This window comes from Pecten maximus, chromosome 4 (genome assembly GCF_902652985.1).
Source record: "Pecten maximus chromosome 4, xPecMax1.1, whole genome shotgun sequence".
Lineage (NCBI taxonomy): Eukaryota > Metazoa > Mollusca > Bivalvia > Pectinida > Pectinidae > Pecten > Pecten maximus.
This window is the reverse complement of record NC_047018.1, coordinates 22,079,459-22,099,244: the sequence shown is the minus strand read 5'-3', so window position 1 is coordinate 22,099,244 and position 19,786 is coordinate 22,079,459. Positions and strand designations below refer to the sequence as shown.

Genomic DNA, 19,786 nt, shown 5'->3' with positions numbered 1-19,786 from the left:
CTAATGTTGGCATTGGACCAAGGGCTAAATAACGATGATGTCATAGACAGCATGGAATTTGCGCACTTTTCTCCCCTCGTCCAAACTGACCGTGGAAAGAAATATTTAGAGCAAACCAACGCCAAAATAATGATAATAATTTCAAGTTTTAAAACATATGAAAATTAACAATATTTTTATATCGAATCTCAAAATTCCAAATTCATCCATACAACTGTAAATAGATGTTACAGTAAAAAGAAATATGTTTATAACTTACTCCTTTAAATTATTCAAAACAAACAATATCTGATCGTGTTTAGTTTACTAACATTTTAACAATGTGATGTCTGCAATCCAAATCTAAATTACGCCAAATGTTTTTTGTGAATAGAAATTCTGATGAAAAACAAATCTCTACATAAGTCCGTATATTAATTATTTTTAATTATTAAACGAGGTTGTAGAGCGAAGGCACTGGGAGCTGATTCTTAACGATTAACGTCCAAGACAGCATATAATCTATTCATCACAGAAATAATTTAGAACGCAGCATTCAAAACATTCTCTTGATATCGAAACTAAAAGGCCAAATACATTAAAATACGTGTGTAGTGTGATATGGAAATACTCATGCTTTAACATGACAATACATGTATGCGTTTGTGAAGTATACCATTCTCCATGCGAGCTTGCGTTCGGATTTAACATCGCTCTTCTAATTCCAAGTAAATACAAAATGTCCTCTTCTACCAGTAGCGAGAATTTCAAGTATTTCCAATGGAAATTTTACTTGGGATTCCCCCACACAGCGCATGCGTGTTTGGTGTTACTATTGTTGAACAGTTTAATTTCTCTAACACATATATACATTTCGTGTCCTCGACAACGGACATATAGTCCAGCTACATTTACATGTGTTTGTGAATAAAGTGACAGCTAGTGTGTATGTTGATGATATATAGGGGGCGAATAGCCTCGAAAATTATCTACAAATAACCTAATAGCTTTAATTTGTTATATATATACAAAAAAAAATATATGTTATAATCGCTAAAATAGTTAAATCATCGTCAGATTCTTTACAAGATATGATATAAGATATCTTATATACTTTATAAGATATCTTATATAATAAATAAGATATTATATAAAGGTTTAATACTAGATCAACATTGCTCCATGACAACTTGCATGGCTTGCCATACTAGACTCCCAACTTTGTCGAAGACGAGACAAAAATGGTTGGCAAACTTCATGAAACTTCAAACGTTCGTCATTTTTTGTGTCCTTGTATAGTGTCTTTCTTGTTCTTTTAAAGCAAAATTTAAATATTAAGATGCTGCCCCACACGCGGAAGTGTCCCATTTTCTACAGGTCCGTTAACATCACTATATCATTGTTTCACCTACCACGGCGACGGTTCAAGCACAGGGGCATGTCTAGTTTTATATTACAAAAAATAGTCGGAAATACCTATATATATTGACATATAGGTATTTCCGACTATTTTTTGTAATATAAAACTAGACATGCCCCTGTGGTTCAAGTGGCGATTTCCCCTCTCTCTGGACAAATAAACCGCAATGAATATCATATCAAAACAGTGGTTTGGCCATATTCCGGTCTTAAGATATTTTAATTTGCATTTTAAAAACGCATTGTCTAATGAAAAGAGTAATGATGTCGAAATGTAATGGACCAGTTTGTGCTGTCGTTCTGGTGGTACAATGTATCGATCTGTATTGGGTGACACGCGAATGGTCTCCCTTATATATATGACAGTGAAGTACTCACCAACTACTACAAGGAGATCTCGCCTTAACACTGGCTGTGAGCCGACGGGGCGATAAACCCGGAAAACGAAAAAGCAACTGTTTCAGTTAAAACACATTTTATCTCGTTATGATTCGTGATATCGTAGCGTATGATTCTACTTTGTGTGAAATTATCATCACACATTTTCGTTAGTAACCAATCCGTATGATTAGCTTTTGGGGAAGTTAAACGGTTTAGGTTAATACTGTACCTGCTAAAAAAATATCCTCTTTTTGTGCAATATTTGACGTTTTATTATTGATATACTTAGAAAATGACAAAAAGTCGTCGAGGACCTAATGGTGCTTTGCATATGTACATTTACACTCAAATACTTGCGTGTCTCAGTATAAAAAGTTACTCTTGCAATTGGACATTATCAATATACTTTATCCGAATCCTGAATTATAACTAACCGCTCTCGATTTTATTTTATATAGTCAGTGCTATTTCCGGTTGAGGAACACGTGAAAGAGTCCCGAGTAAGGAAAATATCACAGCTTTATAATTATGTCCGAGAGTGACTTTTCTTCAGATCAGGAAAGCAATGACTCGGATACGGAGGTAGTACGATACTTTCTTTTATTTTGATATATAAACAGTATATTATCTCACTTAATTTGAAGAAGCCCTCCACGCTGTACCGTTAGTTCGGAGGCATTTGTGTCAAACATAGCCACTTGTATCGGGTGTGCCTAATGAGTGTCCTGTGAGGAATGAGTGTCCTGTGAGAGTTTTTTCACGCCCCGCAATTCGTTAAGTGATATTTTTAAATATTTTTTTCTGTATCATACAGATGAACATCGAACCCATTAACATGCAAAATTTGACTTGGATTGGACGTGTGCATATTATGCATTTTTAACGACATAGTTACGGTGCAGTGCACATGCGAGTGTCCTGTGAGGTTTTCGCACGCCCCGCAATTCATTAAACGATATTTTAAAATTATTTTTTCTGTATCATACAGATGAATATTAAACCTAATAACATGCAAAATTTGACTTTGATTGGACGGGTGCATAACATGCAAATGTAACGGCGAAGACGAAGTAACGGTGCCATAAAACTGCGAGTGTCCTGCGAGGAATGTGACCTGTGAGGAATGAGTGTCCTGTGAGTGTTTTTGCACGCCCCGCAATTCATTAAATGATATTTTAGAATTATTTTTTCTGTATCATACAGATGAATATCTAACCTATTAACATGTAAAATTTGACTGTGATATAACGAGTGCATACTATACAAATGTACCGGCGAACACGAAGTTACGGTGCCATAAACATACGAGTGTCCTGTGAGGAATGAGTGTACAGTGATTGTTTTTGCACGCCCCGCAACTCATTAAATGATATTTTAGAATTATTTTTTCTGTATCATACAAATGCACATGGAGCCTATTACCATGCAAAAGTTGACCTTGATTGCACGAGTGCATATTATATAAATGCACCGTCAAAGTTACATTGCAGGGTGTCGCGAGGTGTTCGCACGCCCCGTGATTTTGTTTACCTTTCGAATACAGTGTGTACTAGGCTAACTAGTGAGTGTCCTGTGGCGCCGTGCCAACCTCGGGTACCTTGCCGCAGGCATGGTCACTGGTGATTGAACTGCTCAAACTTCAAAACTATGTCCGTTATATAAGAAATACAAATACACCTATTTTCTCCCAAAGTCCGTTTATAAGAATTATACAATAAATAACTTTATTACGCCTGAAATATACGTATTTTATCCCCAAGTCCGTATATAATAATTATTCAAAAAATTTACTTTATCATGCTCGAAATATACGTATTTTCTCCCAAAGTCCGTTTATAGGAATTCTACAAGAAATAACTTTATTACGCCTGAAATATACGTATTTTATCCCCAAGTCCGTATATAATAATTATACATATATATTTATATAAAGTGAGTTAGTTGGCATCACTAATCAATTCATATACACTGTACTGTTAATTACCTTTTGAAAAAGGAACGATGTAAACAAATAATTATGGTTAATAAAATATAATGAAAAGTAAAATCCTTCAATATTTAACTAACGCTCACTATCAACATGTACACCAAGAAAATGCACAGTCTTAACTTTTAATGTAATTTCTAATTACACGTATTTATTAAAAGTGCAAATACACTGTCTACATAGTTAACGCACTTTAAAGTTTAAATACATTTAAACATATAACGGCAGTACTGCTTTTCGTACATTACCAATAACAGTTGTTTTTAACGTTTAAAATTTAAGGCCTTTATTTCGTAGAGCAGCGCAAAAATCTTAACCTATTTACCCTTTACTCAGTGATGACTTCAAAATAGTTATACTATTAGTTAATATTCATATCTATTACACGCCTATCAATTCAACAAAACGTGCAAAAAACTGACATGACACTCACCTTAAACTTACTGTAAATTCGTCGTAGCATTTATTTTATCCAAATATATTTTATTGACAAAAAGTACAGGGGCATTTGGCACAAGTTTTTGCAACTTATCAACGCCCTTTCCCAAAACAAATACAAAATTACAATATTTGACAAAATAAAGACTAAAGGTCACCAATTCAATATTTTTGTAATATCTTTGTAACATTGCTCTCCGATTTGTCAAAAGGCAGGAAGTACAGAACAAACAAATATCATGCATTTTAAAATCTATTACTTGTTTTTCGTAGCATTTGCTAAAATGTACTTGTTGATAGTAATAGACATCGCGTATATGTACGAATTGTGGGGTGTGCAAAAACCGCACTGGACACTGCACCGAAAATGAATAAATTTTCGATGTTCATCTGTATGGTACAGAAGGAGTTAACAAAAACTACTACTTATCGAATTGTGGGGGTACAAAAACTCTCATAGGACACTCATTCCTCACAGGACACTCACATATATGTATTGCACCGTAACTTCGCCAGTATATTTGCATATTATGCACTCGTCCAATCAGAGTCAAATTTTGCATGCTAATAGTTTATATGTTCATCTGTATGGTACAGACAAAATAATTTTAAAATATCTTTTAATGAATCGCGGGGCGTGAAAAAACTCACAGGACACTCATTCCTCACGGGACACTCATTCCTCACAGGACACTCATTCTTCTCAGGACGCTCACATGTGTAATGCATCGTAACTTTGGCGGTACATTAGCATAATATTCACACGTCCCATCTAAGTTAAATTTGGCATATCAATCGGTTAGATGTTCATCTCTATGATACAGAAAAAAATATTTTAAAATATCACTTAACGAATTGCGGGGCGTGAAAAAACTTTCACAGGACACTCATTCCTCACGGGACACTCATTCCTCTCAGGACGCTCACATCGTAACTTTGGCGGTACATTAGCATAATATGCACACGTCCCATCTAAGTTAAATTTGGCATATTAATCGGTTAGATGTTTTTCTGTATGATACAGAATTTTTTTTAAAAAAAATATCACTTAACGAATTGCGGGGCGTGAAAAAACTTTCACAGGACACTCATTCCTCACGGGACACTCATTCCTCTCAGGACGCTCACATGTGTAATGCATCGTAACTTTGGCGGTACATTAGCATAATATGCACACGTCCCATCTAAGTTAAATTTGGCATATTAATCGGTTAGATGTTTTTCTGTATGATACAGAATTTTTTTTAAAAAAAATATCACTTAACGAATTGCGGGGCGTGAAAAAACTTTCACAGGACACTCATTCCTCACGGGACACTCATTCCTCTCAGGACGCTCACATGTGTAATGCATCGTAACTTTGGCGGTACATTAGCATAATATTCACACGTCCCATCTAAGTTAAATTTGGCATATCAATCGGTTAGATGTTCATCTCTATGATACAGAAAAAAATATTTTAAAATATCACTTAACGAATTGCGGGGCGTGAAAAAACTTTCACAGGACACTCATTCCTCACGGGACACTCATTCCTCTCAGGACGCTCACATCGTAACTTTGGCGATACATTAGCATAATATGCACACGTCCCATCTAAGTTAAATTTGGCATATTAATCGGTTAGATGTTTTTCTGTATGATACAGATTTTTTTTTTTTTTAAATATCACTTAACGAATTGCGGGGCAGATCAATCGATTAGATGTCCATCTTTATTATACAGCAAACATAATTTTAAAACATCAAATAATGAATTGCGGGGCGTGAACAAAAACGCTCAAATTTTATTAACATGACAATATATCACCTGTCGACCTGTTTGTGATTGTACATTACAAGTTTTCAGACTGAGATTAACAAATTCTATGTATTAATAACAGTTTACCATTATATTTGGTTATATATTATGTATAAGTTATATTGTTCAATTCTATATTAATACGTCTAACTCAAGTAGCTTAAACAATGCATTAAGTTATCATATGTGCGTAAATTACATGTAAAAGGAGCAGCACAAACCGGCCCGCACATTTAAGAAAAAAAGGTTTCAGCAGTTTAATTAACAGTGATCCATGCCTGCGGCAAGGATATATAACTAACACGTCAAGGTACCCGAGGTTGGCACGGCGCCACAGGACACAGGTGGTACATGTGTATAACCATCGGTAAATGGGGCGTGCGAACAAATCGATCAGCACCGTAACTTTGTCGTAAAAAATGCATCATATGCACACGTCCAATCGAAGTCAAATTTGGCATGGTTATGGGTTAGATGTTCATCTGTATGAAACAGAAAAAAAAAATTAAAAATATCACTTAACGAATTGCGGGGCGTGTAAAATCACTCACAGGACACTCATTCCTCACAGGACACTCGCGTGTGTAGTGCACCGTAGCTTCGCCGATAGATTTGCATATATTTGCATTATATGCCCTTGTCCAATCATAGTCAAATTTTGCGTGCTAATATGTTCTATGTTCATCTGTATGCTAGAGAAAAAATAATTTTAAAATGTCTATTAATGAATCGCGGGGCGTGAAAAAAGTCTCACAGGACACTCATTCCTCACAGGACGCTCACATGTGTAATGCATCGTAACTTTGCCGGTACATTAGCATAATATGCACCCGTTCAATCAAAGTCAAATTTGGCAAATTAATCGGTTAGATGTTCATCTGTATGATACAGAAAAAAATATTCGAAAATGTCACTTAACGAATTGCGGGGCGTGAAAAAACCTCACAGGACACTCGCATGTGCGCTGCACCGTAACTTTGTCGTAAAAAATGCATAATATGCACACGTCCAATCAAAGTGAAATTTGGCATGGTAATGGGTTCGACGTTCATCTGTATGATACAGAAAAAAATATTTAAAAATATCACTTAACGAATTGCGGGGCGTGAAAAAACTCTCACAGGACACTCATTCCCCACAGGTCACTCATTAGGTGGACCGACTTGTATCTGGTTATTATCAACCAGAGTTGATGATGATTCAGGCTACATGTGCCCTTGCTATTGGAGCATGCAATTTGCATGCCAAAAAATGATAACATGCAATTAATGTGTTTTGTGGTATGCAAACAATCAAGATACCAAGGATGCAGGTACCATAAATTGTGATGATAAAATTCAACAAACTCGCCACAAATTCAACTCACAAATTTCATTACTCGTTTTTCGATGTGAACTCATTTTTTGTGGCCAGGTATGTCTTATTTGTTTATATTTTGTGTGGCCAGATTTGAATAAATAGCCGAATCTGCCTATATTGCCAGATTTTCCGGTGCTCCCTTATAATTACCTGTACAACATAATGCTTTATTACATAAAACATAAAAAGAAATACTGTTGGGAATCACATGATGGCCATCAAATGCCATGATTGATCATCACAATTTCTCAAACAATCGATATTGATAGTTGATCGATCAGAAAAGTATTTTTATAAAACATTCACAAATTTTGGGGAATGTGATGGATATGTGCACGTGTTTGTTAGTATCTAAATATGTTTTAAAAAATTGATTTAATGCATTTTGATGTAAATTTATCATTAGTTTTATTCATTTAATCACTTTTCAAGTCTGCTGCAAATCTCATTAACTCCTTAAAAGTTCGACATAGTCAAATCTTGATTGATTGTAAAAAACAATTAATAATCTATTAATTAATTTATCAGAACAACCCTTATGTTAATACAACTGTACAATCTTCATTGCAGCTGCAGTTAGCTTTTGCTGAAGGAAGATTATCTGGTGGTTTGAATATCCAGCAAGCAGCACCAAAAACCTTCACGAATGATGTGGTAATTATAAGACAAAAACATGTACAATGTATATATGTCTTGGTTCTCGATCTGTTCAGTTAAACATTTAGTTTGGTTTGGTTTTGGTTTTATTTGTTTAACGTCCTATTAACAGCTAAGGTCATTTAAGGACAGTTCTATTTACACCATTAAAATATTGAATATAAATATTCAAATGTGACAGTGATGTTTAAATAATTCACAACGTCAAATTGCAGTTGTCTACAGTCAGTGATGCTTTACTTGAAAATATCTGTGTAATTTAGACAGTCATCAGAAAAGCACTTACAGTCTGGTACTATTGTCTATAACTTAAGCAAAATGTTTTGGTAAAAATGAAATGCTTTCTTACCTAAGATAATAACACCTACTGAAAATTTCAGTACAAGTAAACATATATAACTTTTTTTTTACTTGGCATCAGGTGAAAGTCAGATAAATGGGTATTCCAAAAATGTTAGAGGGAGTACCTTGATCTTTTATGATCACTGTCAATAATCAATGGTATTTTGTTAACATTTTCACAAATTGACAAGCTTAAGCATCAAGTATTGTATAAATTAAGATTACGGTTTTGATAATTTAAAGTAGTACATAATATCAGGAACAGAAAAACACAAATTAAGCCCAGATGGACCCAGTTTAGATGTTCAGATTAACTGATACCTCTATAAAAATCTTATTCTATTGTAGGAAGGACTAAAAAGAAAGCTGGTAGAACTGAAGAATGACCTTGGCTGGCTGGAGAGACTTGACCTGACCAATAAGCCAGCTCCTGCACAGCCTGGCACAGATATGGTTGGGGATGAAGATGTACATGATGACTTCAAGAGAGAGTTAACATTGTGAGTAGAGCGAAGTATAAAAGTAATAAGTTATGTCCTACAAATCTGTAAAAAAAATATTGAGTTTGCTTGAATCACTTCAGTGCACTGTAATGCAAAAATAATGACTCCATTGCGTGTCTGGAAAGACTTTTACCTTTAATTTCAATGGGCATTATTAGAAAATCTCTGTATTGGATACATTTTGGCCTTTTCTTCTGGTTCCAGCATCATGATAATATTCTCCATGGAATTGAGCCTTGTGTATTTTTTTTTTCTTTATTTTTTTTAAAGGGAGGAAATATATTCTTGTTAAGACATCAGGATAAATATTTTTAGTAGCCAATGATAAATGATATTAAAAAGTTAAGGTATTAACTACAGTATGTTTTTATTATTTTCTTCAGTTACCGACAAGCCCAAGCCACTGTTCAACAAGGTATTCAACAGCTTCAGAAACTAGGAGTAAAAACAAAACGACCTGAGGACTATTTTGCACAAATGGCTAAATCTGATGATCATATGAAAATGGTATGATTAATTTCACATACAGCTCTGCGTAGTGATAGTATGTCAGTTTTAGATTGATGGAGATTGAGTACAGATTCTTTATGTGATTTAGCTTTTATGAATTTAGGAGATAAGCACTACATCACCAGTAAAAGTACATTTTACAACATTTAATATGTAATAACAATACAAACAAAACAATGTAAGGTTATCCAACATGTATCATGTAATCTGTTGCTTTTTTCTGACATATCTGAAGTCAGAGGGAATCAAAGTTGAATTCAAAATGTCTGAGAAAATATTTTCCATACAAAATCAAACAATTATATGTATTTGTTGCTATGATATTCTACTCAAATAACTTTTGTGTAAAACTATGGGACAATACTTTTCCAAATAAGGCAGTTTATTTCTTCATTTCAAATTCAAGTTCTTATCATATTCAATCTGTAAGAGTGCTATCAAAGTCCAAATTCAAATTGCATTGTCAATGGGACCTAATTTAAAATGTTTATGAATTTATTTAACTGCGAGGATATTCACCTTTTGTCATTATAACTTCATATTAAATTGTTGCCAGTTACATTGATCAATCAGGTTTTGTAATGTGGTGACGTCAAAAACACTTTTAATTGATATATTGACTTCAGACAAAACAATGTCATTTGGTGAAGACATCAGGAATGTGTTCTTCATATCACCACACCAGTGGGAGTTATGTGAGAATTATGATGTGATAACTTTCTATTTCATTTGATAAGGTTATACATGGATAATGTTGAACAAATGGAAATTTTAAAGGATTTGAAATGATTTATCTTCCTAAGGTGAGAGAAAAGTTATTGGAAAAACAGGTTTCAATGGAAAGGTCTGAAAAAGCAAAGAAAATGAGAGAATTGCGGAAATATGGTAAAAAGGTAAGTAAAACATGTGTACATGTAGCATGATTTGCACTTATTTTGATATCCTAAAATAACTTGATAAACAAGCAAACTTAAAAGGTCATATTAACTTAAATCAGACTCCATTGATCACAAGACCCACAACTGAGTATAGAATAAATAGGAAATACATGTATACAAGAGTATTGTCATAATTTGAGTTAGTCAGAGAAAAATCTTTGGCAATGCCAGGGAACACTAAGGAATTATAGTGATAAGTCTAATAACAATTGTAACATAGACATAATTGATAGTCTACTTTTAATACTGAATGCATTATATTATACATGCTGAATTTGACCTATAAACCTACTTAGTAATTACCAGTTGTGACTTATTTTTTAATATCGGAGAAAAACATAATTACGTTATAGGCTTATACAGAAATTTTTAAGCAATGAAAATGCTTGTTACGAGTAAGTTTGAATTGTATATTTGTGAAAAAATCAAAATTTTGATGTTTAATGTTCTAAAATTTCAGGTTCAACATGAAGTTTTACAGAAACGACAAAAGGAAAAAAGGGAGATGATGGATGCTGTTAAAAAATATAAAAAAGGTACTAAATCTTGATATCAACTTCGTTAATTCATTTACTGTATTCAATGTATAATCCAAAGGATAGTACATGTTTGTGGTCTATTCACCTTTGTGTGCATCTATCTCCAGAGAATATTTTATTATGGACATCAAATCGTTGGAAATAGGTACATCATGAGAAGGCAGTGTCACATTCTAAAATGGCCTCTTCTTGACCTTTGATCTTGACCATAGATAGTACAAAAAAAAACCCATCATTACACAGGTTTCTACAGCACATCTTGACTACTGTTTTCTGTACAGACTTAGAATATTTGTGAATTTACATCGTTGAAAGGCAATATGACACAACACTGTTTATATTAGAAGCCATCTTTGGGATGCAGGGGTACATGCATCTTGAGCTTGTTTCAAGTTAAATCTAATCAAATACAGCTGGTATGTTTATCGAAAAATTCTGAAATTATTGTTCTTGATTTTGCAGTTTACCTAATCTTTAGCACACCAGGCCTAAAGAGCCAAGTGAGTGTATGTCGTGGTGTGGCATCTGTATTTTATTCATTTGTTGTCCTTCTGGCTTCTACATTTTCCTTTAACCATCTTCTTCTCAAAAACCAAAAAGTTTAGATTCTGATTGTTCCCTGGATGGAGCTCCATAATTTAAGTATGCGAAAAGAAATGACCTTGACTTATGTTTGAGGTTACATGGGTAAAAGTTGTTAAAATCTTTATATAACTTCTCACAAAGCAAAATGTTTCTGATGTTTGGCTGGTAGGTTCCTAGGATGAAGCCACACAAAATCTGCCAAAAGAAATCATCTTGACCCATATTCAGGGTTACAGGGTTTATATTGTTAAACATTCAAATGACGCCTCATAAAGCAATAGGCCTATAATCGCTATGTTTGGCTGGTAGATTCTGAGATGGAGCCACACATTTTTTTTTAAAAAGAAATAACCTTGACCATATTCCAGGTCACAGGGGTCAAATTTGTTAAAACTTCTGATTATTAAAGGAAAGGCCTAAAATTCAGTTTCCTTGAAAGGCATTATTTTTGTAAAAGTTATTCCCCTTTGTTTATGTCAGTATTCTATTTTTGTCAAGATATCTGAATTTTTCAAACTTTGTAGGCATTATATTAAATAATGAAATATAATTGTGTTTCTCTGAACGGCATTTTGATACAACTGTTTGAATCTGATCTGGAGATCTAGATCTCCTCTAGTTTTCTACCACATTCTTTGTAACTTGGTTATAATCATGATAATTATATAGTTGTGGTTAATGGGTTGGGGACTAATGTCTGATTACTGGTATTCCTCAAACTGTCATGATTTCATAATTACTCAGAAAAATGCCTCCTTTTGGGTTTAAATTGTGAGTAAAACTGCAAAATTTGATAATTTAATAAAAGCCATGTACCCAGGGGTATTGTCAGAGGTATACATAACAAACCAATAATGTTATTCAGAACTATTTCAATGAATTACTGTTTCATTTTAATCATTTTAATCATTTTAATTTCCAGGACAGAAAGATAAACTTGACTTCTTAGATGACAAAGGACCCCCAAATAAGAAACAGAAAACTGGTCAAAAGCAAGAATTTCAGTAAGTTACCAATTTTGTGTCGCACAAAATAAAATTTACATCATTTATAATTCAGTTACAGAATGTAAGATAATGCAAAGGCTTCAGTTATTCCTTTGCATGATGTCAGCAGTACTGTTATTGATCTGAACTATTTGGAATTGAACACTTATATACCATGGTCATTAAGTTCATGTTGCTAATATTATATTATGTTCAGTTATTTTACAAGTTTTCAAGAATGTTATCCAAACCTGTTATCAATCATTTTTGTTAACCTCGTTGTTAGCATGTGCAGAGGGTAATACTGTGGGGGAAATTGGAGTACATGGTACTTATGAAAAAAAGTGTTCTTACAGGTGTCAGACCCTTTAGACCTTTTATTCACATCTATTAAATGAGGGTAAAAGACAATTCACTATTGTTCTATACACTGTGCAAGCCAAACACCCTTTACTAATATCCCTGTGAACTTTTTTTATTTTGTATCCCTTTCAGTGCCAACAAAAAAAGGGAATACAAAAATAAGAAGTTTGGCTTTGGGGGACAGAAGAAAAGGTCTAAGATGAACACAGCCAAGAGTTCTGCTGACATGTCAGACTTCAATCCCCATATACACCAGAAAAAACATGGCAACAAGTCAGGAGGAAAGAAAACAAACACAAAAAAGGTATGGTGGATGTCAGTGTTGATGAAACAGTAACATGTAGTTTGTACACAACTGGGAATAGCTTCGTAAAGCCAGTTGAAAACTTTCTTAAGCCATCTTCTTTTAAAACATTTTGTAATCATTATTGATCTATTTGAAAGGTGAATTTTTCAGAAATTTTACATGGTGCATGTTGTTAGGAATGGATTAGGTGTTTAACAAGTTTGCAAACTCAGTGTCACTAAATATTAAAGGAAAAACAAACATGAGACCGGGGTTTAATGTGAACTTCTTTTTAGCTCATCTCTTCGAAGAAGAGTGAGAGCTTATGTCGTCACTCCGGCGTCGGCTTCGGCGTTGGTTTTTCAAATGTTTAATTTTTGGTGCAAGTGTTGAAAGGCATAGTAATTTATGGTAATATGGTCCCTGTGGGGGTCAAACTATCCCCTGCCGGAGTTAAACTAAAAGATTTTTTGGAAAAAAAGCAGATTTTTGAAAAAAAATTGGACTTAGAAAAATGTTTTCCTCAAGTTTTTGGTGCAAGTGTAGAAAAATGTTTTCCTTAAGTTTTTGGTGCAAGTGTTAAAAGGTATTAATACATCACTTTATAATTGTACTAGGGTGTTGATGTTTGGCAATAGAGTCCCTCTGGAGTTAAACTATCCCCTGTCGGAGTTAAACTTCAAGATTTTTTTTAAAAGAAACCCATATTTTTCAAATTTTGGGACTTAGAATATTTCTGCATTAAGTTTTTGGTGCAAGTGTTAAGAGGTTTTAATACATTACTTTATAATTGTACAAGGGTGCTGATATTTGGCAATAGAGTCCCTATGGAGTACGACAATCCCTTCCTGGAGTAAAACTTTTAAAAAATTGGATTTTTTCTTTTTAAATCTTTGTTTTTAGCCCACCATCATCAGATGGTGGGCTATTCAAATCGCCCTGCGTCCGTGGTCCGTCGTCCGTCCGTCCGTCCCTCCGTCCCTCCGTCCGTCCGTCCGTAAACAATTCTTGTTATCGCTAATCCTCAGAGAGTACTGAAGGGATCTTTCCCAAATTTCATATGTGGGTTCCCCTTGGTGCCTAGTTATGCATATTGCATTTTGAGACCAATCGGAAAACAACATGGCCGACAGGCAGCCATCTTGGATTTTGACAATTGAAGTTTGTTATCGCTATTTCTGAGAAAGTACTGAAGGGATCTTTCTCAAATTTCATATGTAGGCTTCCCTTGGTGCCTAGTTATGCATATTGCATTTTGAGACCAATCGGAAAACAACATGGCCGACAGGCAGCCATCTTGGATTTTGACAATTGAAGTTTGTTATCGCTATTTATCAGAAATTGCTGAAGGGATCTTTCTGAAATTTCATTTGTAGGTTGCCCTCTGTGCCTAGTTATGCTTATTGGATTTTGAGACCAGTCAGAAAACAACCTGCCCAGCAGGCAGCCATCTTGTATTTTGACAATTGAAGTTTGTTATCGCTATTTTACAGAAGGTACTGAAGGGATCTTTCTCAAATTTCATATGTAGGTTCCCCTTGGTCCCTGGTGTTGAATTTTGGGACCAATCCGAAAACAACAGACAGCCATTATCGCTAAATCTTAAATTTTATATATAGGTTCCCCTTGTTTGAAAAGTACTAGAGGGCTGTTTCTGAATTTACACAGATTAGTAAGACTTAGAGGAAGGGAAAAGTAGAGAAAAGATCAATCTGACATGGAACCTATAAAGATCATTCAATGGTGGGCGCCAAGATCCCTCTGGGATCTCTTGTTTGTTTTTGTTTTTAAATCTTTGGACTTTGTGTTAAGTTGATGTTGTGAGTGTTGAAAGGCATAGTAAAACATGGTATTAGGTTCCCTGTGGGGGTTAAACTATACCTTGCCGGAGTTAAACTGAAAGATATTTTGGGGGAAAAAACACATTTTTTAAATTTTTGTGCAAATGTTGAAAGCTATTAACACATCACTTTATTATTGTACTAGGGTGTTGATATTTGGTAAAAGAGTCCCTATGGAGTTACACTATCCCTTCTTGGGGTGAAACTGAAAATAAAACAATGTGAAAATGCTCACATTAGACAATTTATACCGGTCCACATTTTTCAAGGGAGACAACTCTCATTAGGATAATATTTTGTCAAAAATTGAAGAAATATGTCCAATAGCAATTACAATCGTATTTAATATATTCATTTTATCTACAACAGCATAGCTTGTCTCCCGAATGTTTGTCAATAAATAATTTATATATATATAAATTGGTATTGTTTTGAAAATTGCATGAATTCACAAAACATAATCTGATCAAGTAAACAATATAAATATTATTAATGCAATTTGCGAATACATTCCAATTAATATATTTTAATTATTTATTGACAAACATTTGAGAGACGAGCTTTGTTGTTCCTCAACAGCTCTTGTTGTATTCAAAATAAATATCAAGTAATACCTATATAACCAAATGTTACCAGGATCATAAAATATGTAGATTTTACCTTCTTTAAATTTAAATGCACCTTAGCTATGCTCATAGCCGTTCTGAATTTTAAAATACCTCATATTGCCATGTGCATAACTGGCATATGTCTTGTCTGAACTGAACTTTAAGTTACCTCCCTTAGCCTGCTCTTGCTTATTCTATTGATTTTAAAACAGATTTTGAAATGTGTGTTCTTCATTTTTCTGACAATTTATATACATTATCTTTTTCCTTGTATATCAGAAAGGACCAGCTAAGAGACCTGGAAAATCGAAGAGGCAGAAGATGAAAAGCAAGCACTGAACTGAAAGATTTGTGTCTTTGTGTAAATAAATGTAAAAATGTTGAGCTTCCTTCATTGTTTTTGTGGATTTCTTGTAATACATCAATACCATATCAAACAGTCATTATCTTAGAAAATTCTTTCACATACATTTTTTTTTCATCAATCTTGTATTATAATATTCAGTCAAATTTTAATAGACCTTTGTCTGAATATTTACATTTTCAACCAATCCTCTTTGAAACTTTGAAGGCTTTGTAATTACAATAAATAGATGTAGTAAGTAACGATTTCCTGAGCAGCACTTTGATTTGATTATTTTTGCAAAACTTATTGTCCTGTTTAATTTCAGTATCTGAATCTTGTCTCGAGATCTTCAATAGTTTTGATACATCTTTTTTTTATATATCTGTGTAGGCTAAATAATCATGCTATCGATTTATGGACACAAGATATAGCTTTTTATTTATTTTTAGCAACTATTTTAATCTTGTCTGACTTTGTTTTAAACCGATCTGAGAAATTCATTCTTAATAGGATTTGTTACCATGACATAAAATATAGCTATGTTTTCTTCGGAAGTATTTTATTTCAACATATCTATCACACTTCTACACCATGTTACTTTATCATTCAGTCGGCGTATATTGCTTCCCTCCTGCCGAACTCTGTTTCTTAAAAACACATTGTTGGATGTAAAATAATAATGAAGACAAAATCAAGTTTATAAAATATTTATTAAATGATCCTATTGTAAAAGTTATCATTCACGTAACAAGAAAATATACAGATAATATGTACATATCACAAGAATGCATGGTCTTAAAAATTAATCTATATTCCATGATCTTAAAAGGTTAATCAAAAATAAATACAAGTATGTTTATTCTTGTTAAGCCTGACAGAATTCTGCCGACATTATCTGATAATTCATTAACTTAATGCTCAATGATTGTTTGGAGATGTTAAAGTAATCTGCTGCAAAATCCTTTGTTTCATTTACCTAGTATGTTTGAAATAATGAAAAAGTGTAAACAAATATTTGCACATGATTATCATAAATTTTTGAAGAAATTTTGGTAGTTCACATCTATCTGTTTTTAAACCAACATTTAACTTGTATGTTTCTCCGTAACTCGATTTAAATAATATTTGATGGTGCCTAGGTCATGGCACGATTGTGGCATCTCATTGATGAATATTGCGAATAGAAAACTGCCAAAAATCAGTAAAACGTTTAATGGAATTGAAAAAGCGTGTCTTAAAAATCACAACATTGTGCCACTCTGATGGTCAAGATAAGATTAATCGGGAAGGACATTAAAGTAAAGGCACCACTAGTTCATATTCTCAGTTTGTTCCTTTACTCTCCAGGCAGCATCCATATATTTTGTGATGGGAGTATTCTGGCGGAAGAAATTAATCCTTTTATCAGATCTGTCTACATCAATCTGAAAGGGAGCAAGAAATGTATCAAGTATAACAATGGGAACAGGCACATTTTGGCACAGAATAATGATTATCAAAATTTGTTATTTTCATAACTCACCATTTTATTTATTTACAATATATAACAGTCAATTTGATGCAGAATCATGAGGGAATAACCTTTTATACGAAACATTAAACTCATATGTAGTGATGGACAGATTCCCTGTACAGTTGTAAGGTTAGATATAAGTTACTTTGTTGGTTTGAATGAAGAATTGCATTGTCAGTATTTAATATGTAATGTATCTTATTTCAAATGGTTGTATTAATTTTCTTTTACATTTCTGATCAAAAAGTAAGAAAATATTGTAAAACTTAGCATATTTTAGATTGATAGAATATCACAATTGTTGCACTGCCCTCAATGTATTTATGATGGCACATTAGTTATAGACATGAGGGTCAAACAGAATGTTCAGCACATCTGTGGGATATTATCGTTGTTAGGTGGACAGGAATATCACATATAACCTAGGTTTAATTCCTGCTTTAAAAGCCATCTCTTAACAAGTTACAAACACCAAATAATTTTACATTTCATTCGATCAGTTTCTAACACAAAACTACTTACCAGAGGTTGAGTTATCCATCCATATTCTTGGGCTTCTGTTTGAGGAAAGGCATATTTTTTCACAGGTTCTTGATTTGCTCGTTCTATCACCTTTTTGAAATGTGCTGAAAATATACAACATTTTGTTTATAAAGGAGGACATAACACTAGCAGGGCTTATATCATTCTTAAGTCACATTGGTAATACAAGTTAATCTAAAATGTACTATGGTGAACTGCAAATTTTTAACTTTGAAACATGTAATACTTTAGCTTGGTACCATACTAATCCTCAAATGAGCCCACTCCCCTAGAGTAAAATTGAAGTATTACCATTTGGGAAGGGCTGATCTGTGAACCACTTTTAGCTTACTATCTTTTATGAATTTATGATAATACAAAAATAAAGGAAGCTTATTTGTGGGCATCAATAGGATAATCAATGATTGATGCCAATGTTTAGACAAGGAGTTATTGGTCCTGTATTTTAGTGGATATGTAAGAACAGGGAAACAAATTCCTGTCAAGTGTTGACAGGGACCTAACTCAGGTATCTGCCATGACAATGCCTGGCTCTAAATCCTGAGCAAAAGAACCATCATCTGAGAGACAGAGACAGTATTTAACATGAAAGTACATGGCCACACTTTTTACAATATATTGGAATCAATTTCAATACCACTGTGGGATTTTAATTGGGTGCCAATGTGAAAGAACAGGGAAGAACACTTCCTGCACAGTGCCCATTAAGGAATCGGAGTGAGACTGTGTCTCCAGCATGATAATCCCAAGCTCTAAATTATGATTGAACCAAAGAAGCATTAGCAATGTAAGCTGAGTGACGGAGGCTGTATTTAACACTGTAGCCACACTGACCTGCTCTTTTTACATTATATACTGTGATAAGATTTTACTTGATAATATGAAAGAACAGGGAAAAACACATTACTGCTGAGTGCCTCGACAGGAATCGAACCCAGCGTGATAAGCCAGGGCTCTACCTCCCGAGCCAAAGAAGCATGCTCTGTCAGCTGAGTGACAGAGACTGCATTTAACATTATGTACAAGCCACATCGACACGTTCCTTTTACACTAAAAATCACTTAGAAAATGGAAATATAAAAAATGCATGTGTATATCCTAAAGCATAGATAGTAAACTTGATCTAAACTTCATTTATAAGTATATTTTCCAAATGACCTGCTTATAAGATGATAAGTGTATTTCACTTTATGGGTAATTATATTTATTATTTTATTTAACTAAATGCTTCGGTGGAGTACTGTGCAGTACATGTGTCTAGGATGTCTGCTTATTACGGATGCATTTATTGATACAAGTAGACCATTGTTCTGATCAATACTTACTGTCTTCTTCACCTTCTTCTGTGTCGTGTTTAGAATTAGGTTTTCCGGATAAGGCATGGACTGTAATGAAGAAGAAAAATGTATACAGATGTCAGCTAGACAATCAAGCTGTATCCAAGTATAATAACCATCTTGAAGAACGCGTTTATATTTGACCCACATCAAAATGATAAAGCAGTTATCAGTTTGCATAAATGGAATATAGGTCAATAGGAAACATAAACTTACTTTTCTTGTAAGGATTTACACTGAAATTTGTGTATAGAATTTGATGTCTTTGCTCTTTCATTATAGTCTCACAAAGAATGGCATTGTGGTGCACGAAATTAGGTGGTTCCTTCTCTCCTCCTTTAACAGCTTTGGACATGATGGTGTATTTCTGTGTTTCGAATAATAAAACAAACGGGACAAAAAAGAAATAATGTTCTCTAAAACGTCAACATTCGCCTACCGGAAGTGACGTCGAAGTGTACATAGTTGCTATAGGTAACACAAGTGTAAAATTAATACAGTTTTATCAAATAAAATTATTATGTAT

At 33.8% G+C, this 19,786-nt stretch overlaps 2 protein-coding genes across 2 annotated transcripts; one reads left to right on the top strand and one right to left on the bottom strand.

Moving 5' to 3' along the window:
* Positions 1-2,216: 2,216 nt before the first annotated feature.
* On the top strand, positions 2,217-15,911 carry LOC117325510 (probable rRNA-processing protein EBP2). The gene is made up of 9 exons (XM_033881779.1): positions 2,217-2,361; positions 7,934-8,017; positions 8,711-8,862; positions 9,249-9,372; positions 10,179-10,268; positions 10,774-10,849; positions 12,360-12,441; positions 12,919-13,090; positions 15,801-15,911. Exons 1-9 carry the CDS (start codon positions 2,308-2,310, stop codon positions 15,858-15,860), a joined length of 894 nt encoding a protein of 297 aa, XP_033737670.1. The 5' UTR covers positions 2,217-2,307; the 3' UTR covers positions 15,861-15,911.
* Positions 15,912-17,010: 1,099 nt separating this feature from the next.
* LOC117325511 (protein FAM183B-like) lies at positions 17,011-19,724 on the bottom strand. Its single transcript, XM_033881780.1, has 4 exons — positions 19,477-19,724; positions 19,249-19,308; positions 17,903-18,006; positions 17,011-17,291 (listed from the first exon to the last, which is right to left on the bottom strand). The coding sequence occupies exons 1-4, from the start codon at positions 19,613-19,615 to the stop codon at positions 17,178-17,180; spliced, it is 417 nt and encodes a 138-aa protein (XP_033737671.1). The 5' UTR covers positions 19,616-19,724; the 3' UTR covers positions 17,011-17,177.
* Between the last annotated feature and the right edge of the window lie 62 nt (positions 19,725-19,786).